General features: G+C 48.5%; 1 protein-coding gene across 1 annotated transcript in view; it reads left to right on the plus strand.

Annotated features, from left to right (window-relative positions):
* LOC122942438 (oxysterol binding protein) overlaps window positions 1-25,072 on the plus strand; it is a 362,440-nt gene that overhangs the window by 106,612 nt on the left and 230,756 nt on the right. Inside the window, exon 5 of the mRNA XM_044300057.1 lies at window positions 15,836-15,944. Within this exon, the coding sequence (XP_044155992.1) occupies window positions 15,836-15,944 (109 nt within the window). The remainder of the gene's footprint in view (window positions 1-15,835; window positions 15,945-25,072) is intronic.

The following is a 25,072-nucleotide window of genomic DNA, read 5'->3' on the forward strand; positions in this document are numbered from 1 at the left end:
ACGGTTTTCCTTGGCATCTTTTTATTTTTCTCTGCATATGGTACCCCACCACGTCTAAAATTAGGATATTAAGCTAGTTGCACTGGGAATCTCCAAATGTTATGGGTTTTCCTAACCTCCATTGTTGGAAATCAGCCACAGCTGTATAAGACTTCTCGGGACAAATTGCTAGAATTGTAGGGTGCTAATGACCATGGAAACTAGCAGTGTATAATGCAATAAACAAATCAAGGAAGCAATATGGAAATTTACAATACATTAGGCTACTTTCACACTAGCGTTTCACGGATCCGTTTGAAGGGCATTTCAAACGGATCCGTCAATAAACTGACTAAACGGAGCCAAACGGAAGCCATTCAGACGGATCCGTTTGTACGGATACGTCTGTCACGTTGGTTTCCGTTTTGTCATCCGTTTAGCAGATCCGTTTTGGAAGGAAAAGCATCTCTAGGTTCCATCTTCATGTATTGAGATCTATAGGGTTGTAATGCTCCTATATTTCTCCAGGGCTATCTTGTTGAAGTTCCAAAGCTGGTCCGACTTTGATAATGGACCACACCTTTCGGACTCTTGTACATGACTGCATGCACCTAAAGATGTATAGTGTTCGTTAGAGGGCCATATGTCCCTGATCGTCATTGATCATGCGTACGGGAGTACAGAGCATCATGATGCTGACCATGTTGTGCCGCAAACTGGGCTATTGTCCTGCACTCATATGATCTATTAGTGCAAGACTATATCCCCGCGGGCAGCTCAACTTGCACAGGATGATTGTACACTATGATGCTGTGTACTCTCGTGTGCACGATCAATGCCACTACGGGTCATATGGCCCGCTCACGGACCGTATGTCTCTTGTGGCATACAGTCGTGTGCAAGAGGCCTTAAAGGTGTTTTCTCATCTCATACAATGGGGGCATACCACTTTAAGATATACCTACATGGTCTTATAGGTGCGGGTCCCACGGCTGGTACCCTCACATATATTGAGAACGAAGCCAAGAAAGTAGATGAGGTCGCACTGCGCTGCCGCCCTCCATTCATTTCTATGGTTGAGGCGGGGATTAGCGCTTGGCGGTGGACATACCATGGGAAATGTGTCCTACAGCAACAGTGCTCCCCGCTCCGTTCTCAATATAGGTGCGGGTCCTACCCATGTTACCCACACCTGTAACGGCACCGTTTCCGCAGACAAGGGGTTAAAATCCGTTTAGGCGATAGGCCCCTTTCCGAGAGACAGGCACAGCTACTGCAGAACACCAACTTCCCGAACTGGATACAAAATAGCACTCCAAACTGGAACCTCGCAAGTAGCTGCCAGCAGACGAACAGGAAAAGCGTATCCGTCAGCTTACACTCCTGGCAATCAGTCTCCAACAGCATACAGGGAATCCCCCCAATAACGAGACAAGGCTCCGTGTTGAGGGTCAAGCAGTGATCTGAAGTGCTGGCACACCCAGCCTGGTTTTTATTACAGTTTGTTGCAGATACAACATATCCCCACAATGCATCATGGTTTCCTCCCCTCTGTCCCGGAGACGACCGAAGACAATCCAATTATCTCTCAGGACAAAGGGGAGATCACCAATACACATGTGGAGATAACAGGACAGGAATCACCACCCAAACACACAATGGCACACCCCCACAGCAAACACAGACATTTAACATATCCCCAGATAGCTCAAGTCTGAGTGCATATCATTAGGTGAATGGCACTCAGAATACACGAATACAATAATATTAGCTATCTGGGTGCCCTCACATAACATACAATTTAAACGAACGCATAATAACATAAAATACAATTCTACAGACAGATTTAAGCTGTGCGGCCGGTCTGTCTTCTCCTTTACAGTTACTATGGGCCATAATCCTGAGGCAAGAGGCTTTTAAACAGTCCTCTCCAAAACCCAGTGGCGAGGTTGGTTTCGCCACACATCTCCCTCCCCCAGGGAAGACTAACCAGATACCTGACCTCACGCCGGTCGGTACCTGAGTTAGTCTGGCAGCCCACCCACAACCCAATACTGGACCTGTAGAATTTAGTAGGCTGTCTCTGTCCAGTGAATCCCCCAAGGTTATATTTGTAGCTGGTACTCCCGGTCTCTGAGTTGCTCCCTGACTTGGAGTGCAGGTTGCTTTGTTGGCAGGGATCAGCGGTACTCTGCCCTGGTACCAGCGTTACTACGGAAGAAGCCTGGTTGGAGTCTGGTTGTTGGAGGGGGAAACCGACTGTCTCCCCTTTGTCTAAACAGCCCTGTTGCTGGGGGACAGGACCGACTGTCCCTACCCCCTGTGCTGTAAGTGCAGAGACCACGGTCCCATCTGCACAGTTGTGGGGCTTACTGTCTCCCCCTGGTGCGTTAATCTGCCGCTGGGGAGAGGGGGTAACGAGCTCCTCTCCCATACATACTTCCAGCCGCTGGGGAGGGCGACCGACCGCCTCCGCTCCCAATACAGTGTCCTGCTGCTGGGGAAAGGAGACTGGGCTCTCTATTCCCTGTAGGACACTCTGCCGCTGGGGGACAGGACCGACTGTCTCTGCCCCCTGTAACTCCGTCTGCCGCTGGGGAATGGAGACTCGGCTCCCAATTCCCAAAAAATCATGCTGCTGCTGGGGGGCAGGAACAACTACCTCTGCCCCCTGTAACTCAGCCTGCCGCTGGGGAGGGAGGCCGTTGCTCTCCTCTCCCTGCATTTCACACTGCCTTCCCGGCATATCACTCTGCTGCTGGGGGGCAGGAACAACTACCTCTGCCCCCTGTAACTCAGCCTGCCGCTGGGGAGGGAGGCCGCTGCTCTCCTCTCCCTGCACTTCACACTGCCGCTGGGGAATGGAGACTGGGCTCCCACTGTCCCGCAACCGTAACTTCCGATGGAGGTCCACCCAACGTGGCAGCTGACCGTCACCTCTGCCCGGTATAGTAGGGTCGTAGACACTAGATTCCTCACGAACTTCACGTATTTCTCACCTGGATTGGGTCCGAAGAAGTTCAGCCGCAACCACATCATACGGTCAAATTCCTCCACAGAGTATCTGTACTCCACTGCTGGTTCCATCCTGGTGCTTTTAGGGTCACTGTACTGAGACATGCGTTGCCCTTAAATTGTAGAATCCACAGAAATGGTGTCTCCTGTAGCTGTCCTTCTGGCTGTAGGAACGATCCCGCTGCTTGCCACCAATGTAACGGACCGTTTCAGCGGACAAGGGGTTAGAATCAGTTTAGGCGATAGGCCCCTTTCCGAGAGACAGGCACAGCTACTGCAGAACACCAACCTCCCGAACTGGATACAAAATAGCACTCCAAACTGGAACCTCGCAAGTAGCTGCCAGCAGACGAACAGGAAAAGCGTATCCGTCAGCTTACACTCCTGGCAATCAGTCTCCAACAGCATACAGGGAATCCCCCCAATAACGAGACAAGGCTCCGTGTTGAGGGTCAAGCAGTGATCTGAAGTGCTGGCACACCCAGCCTGGTTTTTATTACAGTTTGTTGCAGATACAACATATCCCCACAATGCATCATGGTTTCCTCCCCTCTGTCCCGGAGACGACCGAAGACAATCCAATTATCTCTCAGGACAAAGGGGAGATCACCAATACACATGTGGAGATAACAGGACAGGAATCACCACCCAAACACACAATGGCACACCCCCACAGCAAACACAGACATTTAACATATCCCCAGATAGCTCAAGTCTGAGTGCATATCATTAGGTGAATGGCACTCAGAATACACGAATACAATAATATTAGCTATCTGGGTGCCCTCACATAACATACAATTTAAACGAACGCATAATAACATAAAATACAATTCTACAGACAGATTTAAGCTGTGCGGCCGGTCTGTCTTCTCCTTTACAGTTACTATGGGCCATAATCCTGAGGCAAGAGGCTTTTAAACAGTCCTCTCCAAAACCCAGTGGCGAGGTTGGTTTCGCCACACAACACCTATCAGACAATGGGGGCATATTCAAGTGAAATCCCCCCATTGTCTATGTGAATACCCCTTTAAAAACTGTATGTCCTTTGCGTGTCCCTTGTGGTAATCACACTAGTTATATTAGCGTCATCGGGAAATCATTAAGCGTTAAAATCACAATTTATTAATGAATTCCTGATGATGCTGACGGACCGTGACTCCCACAAGGGCTCATATGAAAGGGCACAAGATTGAACAACGAACAAGCATTTGCTTGTTCATGTGCCAATCATAGGGTCTACGATCAATAAAGAGCCAAAATTTAGCTCATTATTGATGGTCAGGTTTATTTTTTTTACTGTAAATAAAATAAATATAAACTTTTTTTTTTATATATAAATTTTCAGAACTGGTAGGGGAGGTGGACTTAATGCGCTGGGGCTGGCAATGGTAGCCCCCCTGTCCTGGCGAGCCACTGAGGTTAAACTACGGGCCACAGGAAAGGATGCAGGGCGTAATTGTGGGGTGTGGAGAAAGGAAGGGTCTGAGGAGGAGGGGACCCGAGCATGTGTAGAGGTGGAGGGAGTTTGAAAAGAAGTAGGAGGAAAATAAGGGGCAGGAGAAGAAAAAGAAGGAAACACATGCTCGGGGGGGGGGGGGGGGGTGTTGGGAAGGGAAAGGTTGGCGGTACTGGCCACTGGTGTGGGATGGGGGTAGGTGTTGGATTGGGGTGGGGGTAGGTGTTGGATTGGGGTGGGGGTTGGGGGCGGTGCATGATTTCCCATGACCCGTTCTCTACCATGATCTTAAACCCATGCAACTGCTCGGGCGTCATTGAGTCCATCAAACCGATCACGCTTAGCCCATAATGGTAGTTTGGGCTGCGTTGAACGCCGACTCCGCCCCCTCCCAGCGGCGAATCAAGTCAGCACCAAACTCCATCTGATATTGGGCAAAACCTTCTAGAGCGTCGGAAACTACCTCTACAAGGTTCGCATAATCGGCTCGACTTGGCCTACCGGATCTCTGCCCGCTCACCAGGGCTCTCAAATTTTGACGGAAACCTAAGAGCCTCTGTTGAGCGGAGGGACCCGGTAGGGGACCCAGATTATCCTGAGCCGATGCATGAGGGACAGGAGGACTGGCGCTGGCGATCTGTTCCGGTTCCGCCTCAGGAGGTTGGTCAGGCTCCCGAGTGCTGCTGGCACTTCTGTAGAAAAAAAAAAAGGAAAGTTAGGAATTGTTCTTTTAAATAAAACTATGATATGCTATGTCTACCGTATACCATAGGGGGCTGGCCAAAACAGGGGAGCCAAACGCTACCCTGTCTCAGGCAGCCCCTTACAGTCAGACGGAGAGAACAGTTGTCCATCTGACTGTGGGGGGCTGGCCAAAACAGGGGAGCCAAATGCTACCCTGTCTCAGACAGCCCCTTACACTCAGACGTAGAGAACAGTTGTCCATCTGACTGTAGGGGGCTGGCCAAAACAGGGGAGCCAAACGCTCCACTGTCTCAGACAGCCCCTTTACAATTTATTTTTTAAACAGTTGTTATAAATATTTACCTTTTTGGTGCCATTGCCTTTCGTAGGAACCCCAGGGCCGCCGTATGGATGTAGGTGGCCCCTGAGGTTCCTCCGGAGCCACTCGGGGCCTGAACCTCCTTGTTGTAATCCCTCCTGAAGCGGTCCCGGATAGATCGCCAACGCGTTATAGCCAGTTTGACTATCGAAAAAAACAATAAAAACTAAAATCAGCATGATGAAAGGAAAACAACAATATTTTAATGTATTAAAATACATATTGTTTTACTTACCATATTTCTCCTGAGCCGCCGCATCTAGATCCCCCCAGGTCTCAAAAACTTCAGCAGAAATGTCCCTCCAGAGCCGCTGGGTACGGCGATGATCGGCGTGGTGGAGGTCGGAGTGGTCCCATAATGCTGGACGCGCCTCCACCAGTTGGATGAGGAGCAGGTTATCTATGCTCGGAACCCCGAACTCCTCATCTTCCCTGGTGGAGCCTACGGAACCCTGAAAAAAAGAAATACAAAATTTAATGTAAATCCTAATACAAAATGCTAATTAAAACTACTAAATTCAATACTTACACGTCTACGACCGCCACGCTCATTCCCGTGGACTCTGGAGGCGACTGGGGGATCCTCACTGGTGGCTCTAGGTGCAGATTGCTAATACAAATAAAATTTTATATATATATATATATATATATATATATATATATATATATACACTTACAGCCCCGGTCCGGGCTTGGTCCACCTCCCCTGGATGCTGGTGATGCGGCAGGTGAGCTGGCCCCGGCAGCGCCGCCCACTTCGGGAGAGCCCTCCGCTGATGATGATGAAGAAGAAATCTATAATAAGAGCACATACTGATTAATGCAACGAATCAAACAGTGAAAACTCCAAGTGTTGATTTTATACTTACCGGCCACTGAATACGGCGGCGCCTTCTGGGTGGGTTACTCCAATCTATCGCGGATGTCTTTTTTTGATGACATCTGTACGCAACAGAATACCAGACAAAATGCAGATAACGTTAAAGGAACTTGTAGAGCACTATTTCCTCATATATCCTCATATATCAACAATTTATTTATATTTCCTCATATATCCTCATATATCAACAATTTATTTATATTTTTTTAATACTTACTTTTTAAAATATAGATCTAGGCTTCCCCACCGCAGATGTCTCTTTCTATTATATTATTTTTTTTGGAACGACCCTAATAATAAAATGATTTAAAAAATTAATCAGACAGGAGCCATAATCCCTCCAAGTGCCATAAACACCCCCAGAGACAGCAGCACCGCATAGTGCCAGCAGCCCCCCACAATGACATCAGGCCCCCAGTTCCAAACAACTTTCCCACAGTGCCCTCAGCACCACCAATGCCAGCAGCCCCACAGTTCCAGCCACAAACACCCCCGCAGTGCCAGCAGCAAACAAAGTTCTAGCCACAAACACCCCTGCAGTTCCAGAAGCACCGCACAGTTCCAGACACAAACACCCCTGCAGTTCCAGAAGCACCGCACAGTTCCAGACACAAACACCCCCGCAGTGCCAGCGGCAACCACAGTTCCAGCCACAAACAACCCCCGCAGTGCCAGTAGCAACCACAGTTCCAGCCACACACACCCCCCCAGTGCCAGAAGCCCCCCCATAAAGGCAGCCCACACCACCAGTGCCAGCGGCTCCCACTGTTCCAGACACACACACACCCCTTCCCAAGTGCCAGCAGCCCCCCCACCCTAGAAATAGAGAGAAAGAGAGGGATGGATGGATAGATAGATGGATAGATAGTAAAAAAAGAAAGATAGACAAACAGACAAACAGACAAAACTTCATATACTTACCAGTCTCACCAAGTCGATGATCCAAAATGGCCGACTATGAGGGGAGGGACAGGAAGTTACTGGGCATGCGCAGAAACATGAACGTTTTCTAACGGATCCATGTCAAAGCGGAGCCAGGACAGACTGATCCGTCCCCATTGACTTCCATTGTAACTATGAACGGATCCGCACGCTTCCGCACGGCCAGGCGGACACCAAAACGCTGCAAGCTGCGTTCGGGTGTCCGCCTGCTGAGCGGAACGGAGGCCAAACGCTGCCAGACTGATGCATTCTGAGCGGATCCTTATCCATTCAGAATGCATTGGGCAGTACGGATCCGTTTGGGGCCGCTTGTAAGAGCCTTTGAACGGAATTCACAAGCGGAGCCCCGAACACAAGTGTGAAAGTAGCCTTAGTATTAACTTTTGTCAACATGATAAATGCTGTTTGCTGAAGTGAGACAACCTCTTTAGGCCTATTGCACACGACCATATGGCTTTGTCTGTTTTTTGCGGAACAGAACATCTGGACCCTAAGAGAACAGTGCTCGTTATGCGGGCAATAATAGGACATGTTCTATCTTTGAATGCAACGGGAAATACGGAAATGGAATGCATAAGGAGTACATTCCATTTTTTTTGCGGACCCATTGAAATGAATGGTTTCATATACAGACCGTATATGGAACGCAAAAAAGTAACGTAAACGGGGAGGAAAAAAAGTCTGTGTGCAAGAGGCCTTAATCTCGGACAGTGCGCAATAGACTTTTGAATTGTATAATTTAATTACTGCAATTAGGCTTGACCGAATCGAGCTTCGTATCGTAGATCCTAAGTAGATTCATTCAAAATCTTTGAAATGCTGTTTCCGTACAGCATTAAAATTGTATTGGCTTCGTGAAGGAAAAGATCGTCTCGCCCGAAGTTGCAAGAGACTTCAGTGAATGACTTTGCTATTCCTATCTGCTTATTTAAAAACATTTTAAAATAGGAATGTCTGTTTATTTGCCTGTTGAATGCAGTCTTTTATATGTTGCCGAGCCTCTTCTGTCATCATATACTTGTCAGATTTCATCCACTCCGTGGACTTGTCTCCCCTATTAACTCTCCCAGACTTCCTCATAGAGTTTGTCATTTACTGCTTTGATGAGGCATTTTAACAAAAATAAGAGCCTCTCTAAGGGTACTTTCACACTAGCGTTTTTGTTTTCCGGTATTGAGTTCCGTCACATGGGCTCAATACCGGGAAAAAAAAGTCTTCAGTTTTATCCTAATGCATTCTGAATGGAGAGCAATCCGTTCAGGATGCATCAGTTCAGTCCTTACGTTTTTTGGCCAGAGAAAATACCGCAGCATGCTTCAGTGTTCTGTCACGGAAGATTTGTCAGCAGGGAAATAACCAAGCACAGGGAAAACAAACAGAACAATAGACTAGGCCCAAAAGGTAGGGAGAAATTGTCACCTACCCTTATGGTGGATATGCACATGCCCTCGTCCCTACATCTATGTACCCTGGAAAAACCCTGAGCAGAAGGGAAAGGGGAAGAGGCGACCTGCTTCCTCAAGCAGGAGGAAGCAAGCATCTCCCTAGAGGCCTAGACAAAAGACAACAAGGGAAGAAACAAAGAGGACTTATCTTGAGCTGAGCTGGAGCAGACAATCGACAACACATCCAAAGCTCACAGGAATGAACATAACCCGCACAGGCCACTGGGAGAAGGAGAAATAAATAGCCTCGCTAACAATCAACCCAGTACACCTGAGGGAAGGTGGATCCAGCTCAACTCAAACCAAAACAAAGAGTAAAATGTGCAGCCAGCCTGGCAGATCTCCGCACATTCACAGGGCAAGGCGTGACATTTTTCCCCTCCCCCACGACAGCACCACTGAGAGATGGCTCCGCCTCCATGGACAGGAAACCTGTAGCATAAAAAGGTGGAGCCGCTCTCCCACCTCAGTGAGGTTTCCTGTCCCTGGGCAGGAGACTTGTAGTATTTTCTTGCAGGGACCCATGGCTTGGAAATCCTAGGAAAGCCTAGAGAACCATGGGTCACGCCAGCCCTTACCAGTTCGTTGCTGAGGGACGGGAGTTGGTCCGGGCCAGCTGCTGCTCCTAGGGGCTGAAGACACCGATCCCTCAAAGGAGAGGCCCGAGTGTGGCCGCGAGGCAGGCGGCGAGGGGGAACATGCCAGAGGGCAGACATCCCTGGCGCGCACCCAGCGGGGACTGCGGGCAGACGCCGGGCAGTGGAGCGTGTCGGAGCGCCAAACCGGAAGTCGCAGGAATGACGTCGATTATGACGTGCGTTCCACTGACGCGACTTCCGGTTCCGGGCCGGATATAGGAAGCGTTTTGCGTTCCAACAGATCGGAACACAGCGGCGATCAGTTGGAGGATAGCTGTGCTCTCGGCTGGACAGAGGAGGACCAGAATTCGGCCAGACTCCCCTTTTTCCTTGCAGTGAGAGGTTGGCAGCATCTTGGAGGCGCTCCCAGGGAACATGCGGAACTCTCAGAAGAGAGGTGCTGTTCCCTGTGCTGTATTGACTCTTCTATTCCCTATACCTCCAGGGTTATCATGGAGGAAGAGAAGAGACCAGAGGAGACGGAACCAGAAAAGCAGCCGGTATAGGACAGGCTTCCTATGGGGTAAGGCACTGAAGTTTTATGAAGTCTCTGATGTGTACCTTGTTCTGTTATTGGTTATAGATGGCAGCTAAGAAAGCCGCATCTAAGAAAAAGAACAAAGAGTGTGCTTTATGTAGATGTCCCCTGGCCTCGTCATATAGTAAAAGGTTATGCCAGGACTGTATTGAAAAGACCCTGGCGGAGGAATCCCCCAACCTTATGCGAGACATTAGGAGTCTCATTAAAACAGAAGTTAAGGAATCCCTTAAGACGTCAAAGAAATCTAAGAAGGTGGTAGATAAAACAGATTCAGAACCGGATTCGGTTAGCGAAGAAGATAGAGATGACCGGTCCGAGGATTCATCATTTGCGGAGGAAGAACAGGAGAAAAGATTCATGTTCCCAGTGTCGGACACAGAGAAATTATTAAAAACGATTAGGGCCACTTTAGAGCTGGAGGATATCAGGGAAGATAGGTCCGTTGCAGATGCAGTCTTTGAGGGATTGCGAGAAAAGAAGAGGAGATGTTTTCCATTGCATAAAAGCATATCGGCCCTAATAGAAAGGGAGTGGAAAAAGCCGGATAAGAAGGCCTTTGTTAGTAAAGATTTTAAAAGGAAATACCCATTCGAGGAAGAGGCTTCCACTTCATGGGATAAAGCGCCAAAGCTGGACGTGGCCATTTCCAAGGTGTCCAGGAAATCTTCATTGCCGTTTGATGACATGGGTTTTTTGAAGGATCCGTTAGACAAAAAAATCGACTCTTGCCTAAGGAATACTTGGGAAGCATCCACTGCCTCCTTTAGGCCCAACATTGCAGCAACAGTTACTGCCAGATCCCTAGCTTTATGGTTAGAGAGGTTAGAAGGTCAGTTGAGGGATAAATGCCCCAGAGACCAGATTTTAAACTCTCTACCGACCCTTCAGAAGGCTGTAGATTTCCTATCAGACGCCTCGGTGGAGGCAGTTCGTTTAGCAGCCAGGTCTGCGTCCACCTCTAATTCCGCCCGTAGGGCCCTTTGGCTAAAAAACTGGAGGGGGGGCGACATGGCCTCAAAGCAGCGCTTATGTGGCATCCCCTGTCAGGGACAGTTTTTATTCGGGCCTGAATTAGATGCCCTTCTGGAGAAGGCGGCTGATAGGAAAGAGAATGCCTCAGGAGTCCTCTTTTTCCCAGTTTCGGCCCTATAGACGTCCCTTTCAGTACGGCCCCAGATCTCAGGGGAGAAGACAGCCGGGAGATAGAGATCAGTTTCCCAGGCCCAGGGGTTCAGGGAACAGAGGTTTCATGTTTGGAGGTTCCTCTTCTTCCCAGAAGGATAAACCTTCAAAGAAATGACGCCAGATTGCAGGTAGGGGGAAGACTAAAGTTCTTTCCCTCCGCCTGGAGAGAGGTAGCAGGGGCATGGGTGAGCAACATCATAACAGAGGGCTTAAGGTTGCAGTTTCTAGGTCATCGTCCTCAAAAATTTATAGTGACAAAGGAATCCAGGAGATTATCAGAAGAGGTAGATCTGCTAATAGGGAAAAAGGTGTTAGTCCCAGTGCCAAAAACAGAACAGGGAAAAGGCTTCTATTCCACACTGTTCTTAGTCAAAAAACCGGATGGATCTTACCGTACAATTATAAATTTGAAGCATTTGAACAAACATCTAATAATAAAAAAGTTCAAGATGGAGACCATAAAATCTGCGATTCATTTGGTGTTCCAGGGCTGCTTTATGGCAGTGGTGGATCTAAAGGATGCATACTTGCATATCCCGATGCATCCCCTTTTTCAAAAATTCCTAAGGGTAGCAGTGACAGAGGGTACCAATATCAGACACCTTCAGTTCCAGGCTATGCCTTTCGGCCTAGCAACTGCCCCGAGAACCTTTACCAAGGTAATGGCGGAGGTAGCGTCCTTCATTCGGAAAGAAAACATCTTATTCCTTCCTTATTTGGACGATCTCTTGATTATTGCGGGATCACGGGAAATATGTCAGAGATCAGTCCAGACAGTAATTCAGATCCTGGGAAGGCTGGGGTGGATGATCAACTCCAAAAAATCAAGGTTGGAACCCAGCACAAATCAAATATTTCTGGGTCTTCGGTTAGATTCTCTACAACAAAGGACTTTCCTACCAGCAGAGAAGATAGGGAAGATCCAGAACGAAGCCCGCAAGGCTCAGCAGAACCCAGAGATGTCGGTCAGGAAAGCAATGTCTCTATTAGGATTAATGACGGCCTGTATCCCAGCAGTCCGTTGGGCTCAGTTCCATTCAAGGACGTTACAAGGGGAGATTTTAAATTGGACAAAACGAAAAGAGATAATGTTAGACTCTCAGATATGTCTCAGCCAGAGGACACTGAGCTCCCTCAATTGGTGGCTAAAGGTGAAAAACTTAGACCAGGGCACTCCATGGAGTTACCCCAATCCAGTAGTAATCACTACGGACGCCAGTCCTTGGGGGTGGGGTGCACATTTTCAGGGTCGGTTGGAGCAGGGAATATGGTCCCCGGTACAGAGACAGTTTTCATCCAACAGGAAGGAATTAAGGGCAGTGTTACTGGCCTTACGAACAGCCCTGCCAGAACTCCAGCACCAACATGTCAGAGTGATGTCGGACAACAGTACAGTGGTTTCGTATCTGAACCGCCAAGGGGGTACCAGATCCCTATCTTTGATGAGGGAGGCAGAGATAATATTCTCAGAGTTCGAGGAAGAGCTAATCCACATATCCGCCCTACATATAAGGGGGAAAGAAAATGTCCAGGCCGACTTCCTGAGCCGTCATCGTCTAAGACAGGGGGAGTGGTCTCTGAATCCAGCCATATTCACAAAGATTGTGGATCGGTGGGAGGTGCCAGAAATAGATCTATTTGCCACCAGGGAGAACAGACAGGTAGAGAGGTTTTGCTCCCTCAATCCCTGCGAATCCCCTTATGGGGTAGACGCCTTCCTCCTGGATTGGACATTCCGCCTAGGTTATGCCTTTCCCCCCCTACAGCTCCTACCCAGAGTTCTCAGGAAGATAAGGGAAGAGAGGTCGGACATGATAGTCATCGCCCCCTTTTGGCCAAAAAGAGCCTGGTTCTCCCTACTCAGATCCATGTCGATAGCGGAACCATGGGTCCTTCCCGACTTTCCGGATCTCCTGAGGCAGGGCCCAGTAATGCATCCAGAGATAGGATCTTTACATCTAACGGCGTGGAGATTGAGAGGGTGTACCTGATTAGGAAAGGCTTCTCAGAAGCCTTGACTTCTTCCATGCTTAGTAGTAGGAAGAGGGTATCTAATACCATTTATGCGAGAATATGGAAGAGATTCCTTTCCTTTTCAGGTATAGACACAGAGGTCTGGCCTGAGAAAATCTCCACCAGGCAGGTCCTAGAATTCTTACAGAGGGGTCTGTCGTTAGGTTTGGCCAAGAGCACTTTGAAGGTGCAGGTTTCGGCCCTCTCAGCATTAAGTGGTAGGAGTCTGGCTATGGATCCCTGGGTAGTCAGGTTCTTTAGGGCAGTAGATAGGGTTGCACCTGTCAGGGGCCCCAGGTTCCCCCCCTGGGATTTAAACTTAGTTTTAAAGGCTTTGACCAGCCCCCCCTTTGATCCTATGGTGGAAAGTTCTATTAGGAATCTTACACTAAAATTAGTCATGCTAATAGCATTAACTTCGGCTCGTAGGGTTAGCGAGCTTCAGGCAGTGTCCATCAACCCCCCGTTTATGTCCATACGGGAAGATAGAGTGATTCTTAGGCCAGATCCAAAGTTTATCCCCAAAGTACCTTCTAGAACTAATAGGGTACAGGAAATTGTCTTGCCAGTCTTTTTTCCAGACCCAAAAACTGAGGAGGAAGATAGATGGCACTTATTGGATGTAAGACGATGCCTGATCCATTATCTGGAAAGATCAAAAGACTGGAGAAAAACCTCTTCCTTGTTTGTATTATTTGCGGGGGCTCGGAAAGGTAATACGGCCTCTAAGAGTACTATTGCTAGATGGATACGAGAACTTATTTCTCTAGCCTATTCGTGTTCTGGTCTTTCTCCTCCACTGTCCCTGAAGGCTCACTCTACCAGGGCAATGTCTACCTCCTGGGCAGAAAGGTCCAATGTTTCTATTGACCAGATCTGCAGGGCGGCCACATGGGCTTCTCCTTCTACCTTTTATAAGCACTATAGGCTTCAACTCGACTCTGTTTCTGACCTCCTTTTTGGTACTAAGGTGTTAGAAGTGGTCACCCTCCCTTGAAGTTCTATGTAATCTCTCTCAGTGGTGCTGTCGTGGGGGAGGGGAAAAATGATGATTACACTTACCGGTAATCGTATTTTCCTGACCCCACGACAGCACCCGTCTAATTCCCTCCCTAAGGTGGTGGTTGGTGAAGAAGTTCACGTGGTGTGATGCAAAAAAAAAAATGTGTGTGTATATGTCGAATTAACCAAAAGGGGAGTCCCTCTCATGCTCTGTAAACCCACTGAGGTGGGAGAGCGGCTCCACCTTTTTATGCTACAGGTTTCCTGTCCATGGAGGCGGAGCCATCTCTCAGTGGTGCTGTCGTGGGGTCAGGAAAATCCGATTACCGGTAAGTGTAATCATCATTTTCTCTCCGGCCAAAAATCCTGAACACTTGTCGGAATGTTGGATCCGGCTTTATTTCCATTGAAATGCATTAATGCCGGAACCGGCCCCAAGTGTTCCGGCAAAACAGATCCGGTTTTGCGGTCTGCACATGCGCAGACCTTTAAAAAAGAGAAAAGTATATAAAGCAACTTTACTAACCATCCACACTAGGTAGACCAAAAGACAAAGCTGTTCAACTTATTGTGATAAATGGCGTCTCCTGCATATCGTCCTCCAGGTTCCATGTGTCACTGCTTTTCCTAAGCCACGATAAATACCCCACTGCCAGACGGCAGGATATAAGGCATCCAATAAGTATTTTCCTCTCAGCACTTGTGGCCACCTCAGTTTCTGCTAGTGCCTTCTTCTCCTGTTAAAATGCCAGGTCAAAAAGAATAATTTCAGAACTTTTCCCACCTTTAACCCCTTAGTGACTAGCCTGTTTTGGCATTTACTGACCAGGCGTTTTTCTTCATTTGTTTTCCATCGTCGCCTTCCAAGAGCTATAACTTTATTTTATTTATTTTTTATTATTTTTTTATTCCCCCCCCCCCCCCCCCCCCCCCCCCCGGTCTATGTAGCTGTAAGAGAGCTTGTTTTTTGCAGGACAAGTTGTAGTTTTAATGGTGCCGTTTTGGGGTACACATAACTTTTGATTAACTTTTATTAACTGTTTCTGGGAGGGAGATGGGAAACACAGCAATACTGCCACTGAGTTTTTACGTTCTAATTCTTACGGTGTTCATTTTTTGGTATAAAAAACATACAATCTTTATTCTCTGGATCGGTGTGATTTTATCGATACCAAATACATATATTTTTTATTTTTGTTTTGCTACTTTTTAGGGATTAGCGGATCAATTTCAGCTGAAACATCTGAAGTCGATTCGCATACAACTTTATTTCAGTACTGTACGGATGTTGGAGAAGGGCAGAAAGGACTACTGATATTAGAATAAAATACCCTGCCTTGATCCTTTACACATCAGTAAAGCACCCCAATGCTTACGTCTGAGCGGGTTTCACCTTTGAAGCTGAGAAGGTCTTTGTCCAGAGGCCAGAAAAACTGCTATGAAAGTTTTCTATAGGAAAAAGTGTGCCCTGCCTATGGAGTCCTTGGGCTCTGGGAAATGGTTTCTCTATTTTTGTGACTTGTTTTCAGTGCATCGGGAACAGGGGGCCCCCTTGCTGTTTGCTCCTTTCCCCTAAGAACGCAGCATGCATTCTTCTAGGCACCTTATTAACACAAATTACACATTTGGTTGAAGACTATATGTATGATGCAAAGTATCCTTTTTGTCCTTAGACTCTTGCGGGGCAGGGAAAGGAGACCTCAGTGATGAAGATGATGAAAATGAATTCTTTGACGCTCCTGAAATCATTTGCAGTCCTTCCCAGGATGGCTTGAGGCACAAGTAAGTGGGGAGGGGGCTTTCAATTCTTGGTCATCCTTTCAGCTTAGGTTGTATTCACACAGGACTTTTTTAAATGTGTAGCAAAATTTGAATTAAATGATGCCGTGGTTTTAAGGCCTTTAAAAGCCGTAAGGACACAAACTACATTGCAGAATTGCAGTAAAAACTGCATATGGTTTTCCATGCTGTGTTTTACCACAATGTTAAAAAAAAGACTTGTGTAAATACATCCCAAGGTTTTGTTCACATCACGCATGATGTACTCATTAAAACGAATGCCTCAGGTGTATTCCATACAGTGGTATCTGTCACCATCAGGTTTCATTGTAAAAAATTTAATAAAAAAATAAACAGTGTCTAATTTTTTATTTTTTTGCTGGACTTTGCAGGATAGAAAAGCATAGTATACTAAGTTTTTTTTTGTTTTGTTTGCATCCTATATTTCTAAATGTATATATTGAACATGGGACAAAATGTTAGAAAAAGTATTTGTTTGTTAGAACTAAGGTTGAACCAATCGAACTTCGAATAATAGATCTGAGGTTGATTCGTAAAAAAAATTTGTTTGTACTGTTTCCACATCATTAAAATGTGTGTGCTCTGTGTAGGAAAACTTTTGTTTTGGCGGATTTTGCTTGGGTAAATGACTTTGGTATTCCTATCGAATTTCTATTTTAAAATGTTTTTAAATACGCAGATAGAAATACTGAAGTCATTGTATTAACTTCAGCTGGGACCGTTTTCCTACACAGAGGACATTTTAATGCTGTAAACCGAAACAGCATTACAAACAATTTTTTTTTTTATTAATCGACTTCTGATCTATGATCCGAAGCTCGATTCGCTTAACCCTACTTATAACCATTAAAAAGAACCTATCAGCAGAACTTGGTGAGAACAGCATAGTTTAACCCCTTAAGGACACAGCCTTATTACACCTTAGGACCAGGCAATTTTTTGCAAATCTGACCAGTGTCACTTTAAGTGCTGATAACTTTAAAACGCTTTTACTTATCCAGGCCGTTCTGACATTGTTTTTTCGTCACATATTGTACTTCATGACACTGGTAAAATTAAGTCCAAAAAATTATTTTTCAATGTTTCAGTTTCTCTACTTCTGTAATACATAGTAATACCCCCAAAAATTGTGATGACTTTACATTCCCCATATGTCTACTTCATGTTTGAATTATTTTGGGAATGATATTTTATTTTCTCGCCCAATTCCTTGGGGGACACAGGAACTCTTGGGTATAGCTTATCTCCATAGGAGGCGTGACACTAAGTAAAAGACTGTTAAGCCCCTCCTCCAGCAGCTATACCCTCAGCCTGGAGAGAGAGACTTCCAGTTTTTTGCTTAGTGTCAAGGAGGCAAGACACTCTCTGCACTGCAGAGTTGTCTTTGAGAAGATTTTAATTTTTTATTTTATATTTTTCCACAGGGACAACAGAGTCGCAGTAGACTTCTCTGTTTTCCCGGGGTTGAGCTGCGCCAGGGCCGGTTATCCGCCCTGCTGCCTCCCCCACAGAAGAAAAGGAGGACCAGGGCAGCTCATGCTCCCCTGCATCCCGCCAGCACTGGGTCGCCCACCTGCAAGCCCCTCTCCAGCTACTGTCACTTCTGTGCCAGTGGCTGAAGGGGCGTCCCCAGCTGGATGGACAAGAGGGTGAAGACATCGCATGGTGAGGTGGCTAGTGCAGCCGTTCCGCTCCCTAAACCCCCCCCCCCTCCCTTCCCTTCCTCCCCTCCGTTCCGTTCTTTACTGGGGTTGCTCACTGTGCTCCCCCGTTTTCTGCTGGCCTCCGTTGCTCCGATTCGGGGGCAGGCCTGGCGCCCTGTCAGTACTGAGCGGCGCTCATGGGGGAGGGTTGTTTAGGAGCGGCCGGGTATATGCGACCGCTGGTCGCGCAGGGCCGTTGTTTCTTACAGGACGCTTACCCCTGCCCTCCCTTCGGCTTCCTACCTTTCGCTTCCGCTGCGGCGGGGGACATTACGAGACATGTGTTCGGATGCGGGATTTGAATCGCGCGCGAAAATGTTTTTCGGCGGGGGGCGGAGTTTTCGTTGCCGCGTCCTGCTTTGGTCTCCAGTCAGGGGCCGGACGTCCTTCTTCCCGCGCCTCACTAGTCCCGCCTCCTCTCGTGCCTGCGTGCTACTGTGATTCTCACTGCAGGACGGATCATTGCTCTGGTTGCCGCCGCCGTTCTTCTGCTGTTGCCGCTGCCGTCTGCTTCCTCTGTGACCTGGTAGGACTGTTGACCCTTTCCTCCACTGCAGCCCCCTGACCTGGACGCAGGTTTTTTATATTGCTCCTACCAACATGTCTGACCCCTTAGTGCCTGTGGGCCCTTGGTATCATACCTGCACCGCATGTAAGGTGCCCCTTCCTCAAGGGCAGTCTGACCCGCATTGCTCGCTTTGCAAAGACCCATCGCAGGGTCCGCCATCTGTTGTGTCACCCCCTGGCCTCTTGGATCCCCCTGACTGGGCTAGATCCCTCTCCCAGGCTGTGGTTAGTCTCACTAGCGTTGTGGGCCGACTTGCAGATGTGTTGCCCTTGTCGCAGCCGGATGATTCCCCTGCTGGGCCCTCCGGGTCCGCTGTCTTAGCCGACCCGTCTGAGTCTCTCTCTGCAGGCGACTCCTCCAGAGCCCGTCAATCCCAGAAGCGGTCAAGGGCGGATCACCGGTCATTCTCGGATGCTTCGGTATCCCCCCCAAGGGTGCGCTCTCAGTCGGGTCCTTCCTCATTGCAGGATTTGCCCTCTGAAGGGGAGCTGGTTGATTCCGATTGGGATATGGATTCGGCACCGCCTTCAAAGCTGGCTTCCGCCGTGGGCCATCTTATTAACAATATCCGTGATACCTTTAAGATTCACGATGATCCTCCTGATCCTGAAAAAACCTGTGTTTCCTTTTTTCGCCAGAAGCAGGCGTCTGCGGTTTTTCCCCTCCATGCTGACTTTTCGTCAGTGGTTTCTAAGGCCTGGGCCCGTCCTGATGCACGTTTTACCCCGCCGAAAAAGTTGGATGTTTGTTATCCGTTCCCGGCGGATTGCATTACAAACTGGGCGTCACCTCCTAAGGTCGACCCCCCCTGTGGCCCGTTTGTCCAAGAGCACGGCTATTCCCGTCGCAGATGGTTCTTCCTTACAAACCACTGAGGATCGTCGTATAGAGGCCCTTACAAAGGGTATCTTTTCGGCCTCCGGGTCCGCTCTTAGGCCAGTCTTTGCCTCCGCTTGGGCTGGAAAAGCGGTTTCAGAGTGGGCGTCTCAGCTGGATCTGGAGCTTGAATCCGACGTCCCTATTCAAGCCTCCGTGCTCTGGCTCAACTTATCGTTCAGGCTGGTAAATTTGTATGTGAAGCATCCCTGGATGCGGGGGCTCTCATTGCCCGTTCGTCTGCCCTGGCCGTTTCGGCTAGGAGGGAGCTTTGGTTAAAGGTTTGGTCGGCGGACGCTGCGTCAAAGCGGTCTCTTACTAGCCTAACCTTCTCTGGTTCTCGTTTGTTCGGGACCCGTTTGGATGAAATCATCTCTGAAGCCACGGGGGGGAAGAGTACCCATCTTCCCCAATCTAAGGCTAGGAGCACCACTCGTGGTCATGCCCACCTTCTCCCGCTTCAGGTCTTCTCGTAGGGCTCCCGCTCCTCGCACCGCTTCGGGTCCATCCGCTAACCCTGTCCAGGACAGGCGTAAAAAACCTTTTTTTCGGACCCAGCCCTCCTGGCGCAAATCACAACCTGCTCGCGCTCCCGTGACCAAGCAGGCCCCCGCCTGAAGGTGCGCCCCCACCCACCCGGGTGGGGGGACGTTTCCTCCTGTTCAGGGACTTCTGGCAGGCGCACGTCTCCGACGCCTGGGCCCTCGAGGTTGTGTCTTCCGGGTACAAACTCGAGTTTGCGTCCCTTCCCCCAGTTCGGTTCTTTCGTTCCCGGGTTCCCCAGGATCCCCGAGGGGCGGCCGATTTCTTTGCTGCCGTTCACACCCTTCTGGACAAAGGAGTCATCGCCCCGGTTCCTATGGGAGACAGGTTCAAGGGGTTCTATTCGAACCTTTTTGTGGTCCCCAAGAAGGAAGGTTCGGTGCGTCCCATTCTGGATCTAAAACGACTGAACCGCTTCCTTCGTCTTCAGCGATTCCGGATGGAGTCTCTCAGGTCGGTGGTGGCCTCTCTGGAACAGGGGGAGTTCCTGGCCTCCATCGACATCCAGGACGCCTACCTTCATATTCCAATCGCACGGTGTCATCAGTGCTTTCTGCGTTTTGCAGTGGGGTCCGACCACTACCAGTTCGTTGCCCTTCCCTTCGGGCTGGCGTCGGCCCCTCGTGTTTTCACAAAGGTCCTTGCCCCGGTCCTCGCCTTACTTCGTTCCAGGGGAGTTTTTCTACTTCCGTATCTGGACGATCTCCTAATCAAGGCGCCTTCTCTGTCACTGACTTCCGCCAGTGTGGATCTCTCGCTGCAAACCTTGCGCCGGTTCGGTTGGATTATCAACCTACCCAAATCCTCTCTTGTTCCTTCCCGGCAATTGGTCTTTCTGGGGATGCTGCTGGATACGGATTCAGCGGTGGTTCGGCTTCCGTTGGAAAAGCGCCAGCTCCTTCATCGGTCGGTTCAGAGCCTTCTGTCCCACCGCCGTCCTTCTTTCCGGTTCAGCATGCGGATCTGGGACTGATGGTGTCCAGCTTCGAGGCGATTCCTTACGCACAGTACCACTCCCGCACCTTTCAGACGGCCATTCTGTCCGCCTGGGACAAGTCCCAGGAGAGTCTGGATCGGCATTTTCCCCTTTCCCCCCAGGTTCGTTCCTCTCTCCTCTGGTGGCTGCGGACCCCTCTCCAGGGGAAGTCTTTCCTGCCAATAACTTGGTTGGTGATTACCACCGATGCCAGTCTGCGGGGTTGGGGGGGAGTGTTTCCTCCTCGGTCCGTCCAGGGCACTTGGTCTCCATCGGAGTCCAGACTGCCGATCAATGTTCTGGAGCTGAGGGCCATCCTCCTCTCGCTCCGACACTGGACTTCGTTGCTTCAGGGTCGCCCTGTTCGGGTCCAATCGGACAATGCCACGGCTGTGGCGTACATAAATCACCAGGGGGGCACTCGCAGCGCGGCGGCGATGAGGGAGGTGTCTCTGATCCTTCGCTGGGCGGAGGTTCATGTTCGTGCCCTTTCGGCCATTTACATCCCGGGGGTGGACAATTGGGCGGCGGATTTCCTCAGCCGGACGACGATCGACCCGGGGGAGTGGTCTCTGCACCCCGACGTCTTCGAGTCTCTTTGTCTCCGTTGGGGTCGTCCGGACGTGGATCTCATGGCCTCCAGATTCAACCACAAACTTCCCACCTACGTGGCCAGGGCCAAGGATCCGGACGCTTACGGCGCGGACGCGCTCGTCCTCCCCTGGACGGAGTTCTCGCTCCTCTACGTGTTTCCGCCCCTGCCTCTTCTTCCGCGGGTCCTTCGGAAGATTGCGGCGGAGGGCACGCCAGCAATCCTGATAGCCCCGGACTGGCCGCGTCGTCCTTGGTACGCCGACCTTATGTTGCTTCTGGCAGACGCTCCCTTGCCTCTGCCTCTCAGAGAAGACCTCCTCTCTCAGGGGCCGATCTTCCACCAGCATTTAGGGTCGCTACGTTTAGCGGCGTGGCTATTGAAACCGCGGTCCTGACGCGGCGGGGGTTTTCTGCTGACGTGGTCCGTACCATGATTCGTGCGCGTAAACCGGCATCGTCCAGGATTTATTACCGTACCTGGCGGGCCTATTTAGCCTTCTGCGAGGCCTTGGGGATTCCTCCTCTGCGGTTTTCCCTTCCTACGGTTTTATCCTTTTTGCAGTCTGGTCTGGATCTGGGCTTGGGTCTCAGTACCCTGAAGGGTCAGATTTCGGCTCTTTCGGTCCTTTTTCAGCGCCCTCTGGCTCCGCTCGGTCCAGTTAAGACCTTTCTTCAGGGGGTTGCTCACTGTGCTCCCCCCTATCGCCCTTCCGTTCCTGCTTGGGATCTTAACGTTGTACTGACGGCTCTCCAATCTTCCCCTTTCGAGCCTCTGCGCAAGGTTTCCCCTCGCTTGTTGTCTTGCAAAGTTTTCTTTCTCGTCGCTATCACGTCTCTTAGGCGTGTGTCTGAGTTGGCGGCTCTTTCTTGCGTGGAGCCCTTCTTGGTTTTTCACCAGGACAAGGTGGTTCTCCGCCCAGTTCCGGATTTTCTTCCAAAGGTGGTGTCCGCCTTTCACCTGAATGAAGATATTGTCCTTCCTTCTCTGTGTCCGTCCCCGTCGCATCCCCGGGAACGGGATCTTCACCGTCTGGATGTTGTTCGGGCTCTCAGGATCTACCTGGATGTGACCAGACCCTTTCGACGCTCGGATTCTCTGTTTGTGATTCCGGAGGGTCCGCGCAGGGGGCTGGCGGCGTCTAAGGTGGTTGTTGCCCGCTTCCTCAAGATGGCTATCGTTGAGGCTTACCGTGCTCGGGGCAGGGAACCGCCCTTTGGTGTTACCGCTCATTCTACCAGAGCGGTCGGGGCTTCCTGGGCTCAGCGTAATCGTGCCTCGGGTGAACAGCTGTGCAAGGCGGCCACCTGGTCTTCTTTGCACACGTTCACCAAGTTTTACAGGGTGAACACTTATGCCTCGGCGGATGCTGCTTTGGGCCGCTTGGTCTTGCAGGCGGCGGTGCCTTAATGTCTAGGGTGCTTGGTTCGCCTTGGATTGTGGTCCCTCCCTGTTTGTGGACTGCTTTTGAACGTCCCAAGAGTTCCTGTGTCCCCCAAGGAATTGGGCGAGAAAACGAGATTTTTGTATAACTTACCAGTAAAATCTCTTTCTCGCTCTTCCTTGGGGGACACAGCGCCCACCCATTGTTTTTTGCTTGCCCTACGGGTGTTTTTTTTGACTTGTTGGTATTGGTTTGGTTACTCCTTGCCTTTGTCTTTCACTACTTGGGCACATAACTGGAAGTCTCTCTCTCCAGGCTGAGGGTATAGCTGCTGGAGGAGGGGCTTAACAGTCTTTTACTTAGTGTCACGCCTCCTATGGAGATAAGCTATACCCAAGAGTTCCTGTGTCCCCCAAGGAAGAGCGAGAAAGAGATTTTACTGGTAAGTTATACAAAAATCTCGTTTTTTGGGGATGTTATAAGGCTTAGAAGTTTAGAAGCAAATCTTGAAATTTTTCAGAAATTTACAAAAACTAAATTTTTAGGGACCAGTTCAGGTCTGAAGTCTCTTTGCGAGGCTTACATAATAGAAACCACCCAAAAATGACCCCATCTAAGAAACTACACCCCTCAAGGTATTCAAAACTCATTTTACATACGTTGTTAACCCTTTAGGTGTCCCACAAGAGTTATTGGCAAATGGGGATGAAATTTGAGAATTTCATTTTTTTTGTCTAATATTTCATTTTAACCCATTTTTTCCACTAACAAAGCAAGGGTTAACAGCCAAACAAGACTGTATCTTTATTGCCCTGACTCTGCCGTTTACAGAAACACCCAATATGTGTCCGTAAACTACTGTACGGCCACACAGCGGGGCGTAGAGTGAAAGGTGCGCCGTTTGGTTTTTGGAGGGCTGATTTTTATGGAACGGTTTATTTACACCGTGTCCTGTTTCAACCCCCCTGATGCACCTCTGGAGTCAAAACTCCCTAAAAGTGACCCCATTTTGGAAACTACGGGATAAGGTGGCATTTTTTGGGGGAGTATTTTCAGGGTAAATATGATATTTTTGTTTGCTCTATATTACATTTTTGTGAGGCAAGGTTACCAAAAATTGAAATTCTGATATTTCATCTCCATTTGCCATTTAACACCTAAAGGGTTAATAAAGTTTGTATAATCAGTTTTGAATACCTTGAGGGGTGTAGTTTCTTAGATGGGGTCACTTTTAGGGAGTTTTTACTCTAGGGGGGCTTCAAAAGGGATATGGTGTCAATAAAAAAGGCCATCAAAATCGGCCTTCCAGAAACCATGTCGGTCCTTTCCTTTTGCGGACTCCCTTTTACTGATACAGCAGTTTACAACCACAAATGTGGCGTTTCTGTAAACTGCAGTATTAATTTTTTTTTTGCACCTTTTTTTATTTTTTGACTGTTAATCTGAGGGGTAGGGTCATGGGGTATTTTTATAGAGGAGATTCTTATGGACGCGGCGATACCTAATAATTTTTTTACAATTATTTAGGTTTTAGACTATATTATCCTTTTTGATACCCCAACATTTTTTTTTGTATCTCCAAAGTCTAAGAATCATTTTCTATTTTTTTTTTTTATTTTATCCGATTATCTTATGTGGGGGCTCATTTTTTGCGGGATAAGACGACTGTTTTATTGGCACTATTTGGGGGGCTATATGACTTTTTGATCGCTTGCTATTAAACTTTTTATTATGTAAGGTGACAAAAAAAACTTTTTGCACTTTTTTTTTTTTCTGGACAGTGTTAATCTGGGGGGTTAGGTCATGGGGCATTTTTATAGAGGAGATTATTACCGATGCGGCAATACCTAATATGCCTACTTTTAATAAATTATTTTAGTTTTTTTGGGTGTCAAGTCTGAGAAGCAGTTTTTTTTTATCCGATGTCAGTGCTAAATTGGGATATAATTATTATTTTTTTTTAATGGTGTTTATTTAACACTTTTTTCAAGTTATTACAACAATCCCAAAGGGAAAACAGTTCAGCCTGACGGTCACTCTCATGAGCAAGTTCAAACAAATCCATCATTATCATATTTCATGACAGTAGGGAACAAAAACATAGTTGTAGTACAGTATCTCGTTGTCATTAGAAAGGTAATATCACACTCACTCACACCCCATCCACACTCACATACACACGCATGGGTGGTGCAGTCTCAAGTACCAACAAACCTCAAACTGTGCCCCCTGCTTGTACCCACAAGCCCCAGATTTTGTCAAATCGATCAGGCACTCCCCTGGCTTCATACGTTAATTTGTACATCTGCAGGTCGTTATTTATAAGGTGCACCCACTGTACCACCGTAGGGCACTTTTGCGGTTTCCAGTTCAGCAGTATGTTCTTCCTCCCATAATACATTAACAGACGTAACAGTGCTCTACTATATTTGGATGGCGTCGCATCAGAAACTAGCCCCAGGACACAC

Source organism: Bufo gargarizans, chromosome 6 (genome assembly GCF_014858855.1).
Source record: "Bufo gargarizans isolate SCDJY-AF-19 chromosome 6, ASM1485885v1, whole genome shotgun sequence".
NCBI lineage: Eukaryota > Metazoa > Chordata > Amphibia > Anura > Bufonidae > Bufo > Bufo gargarizans.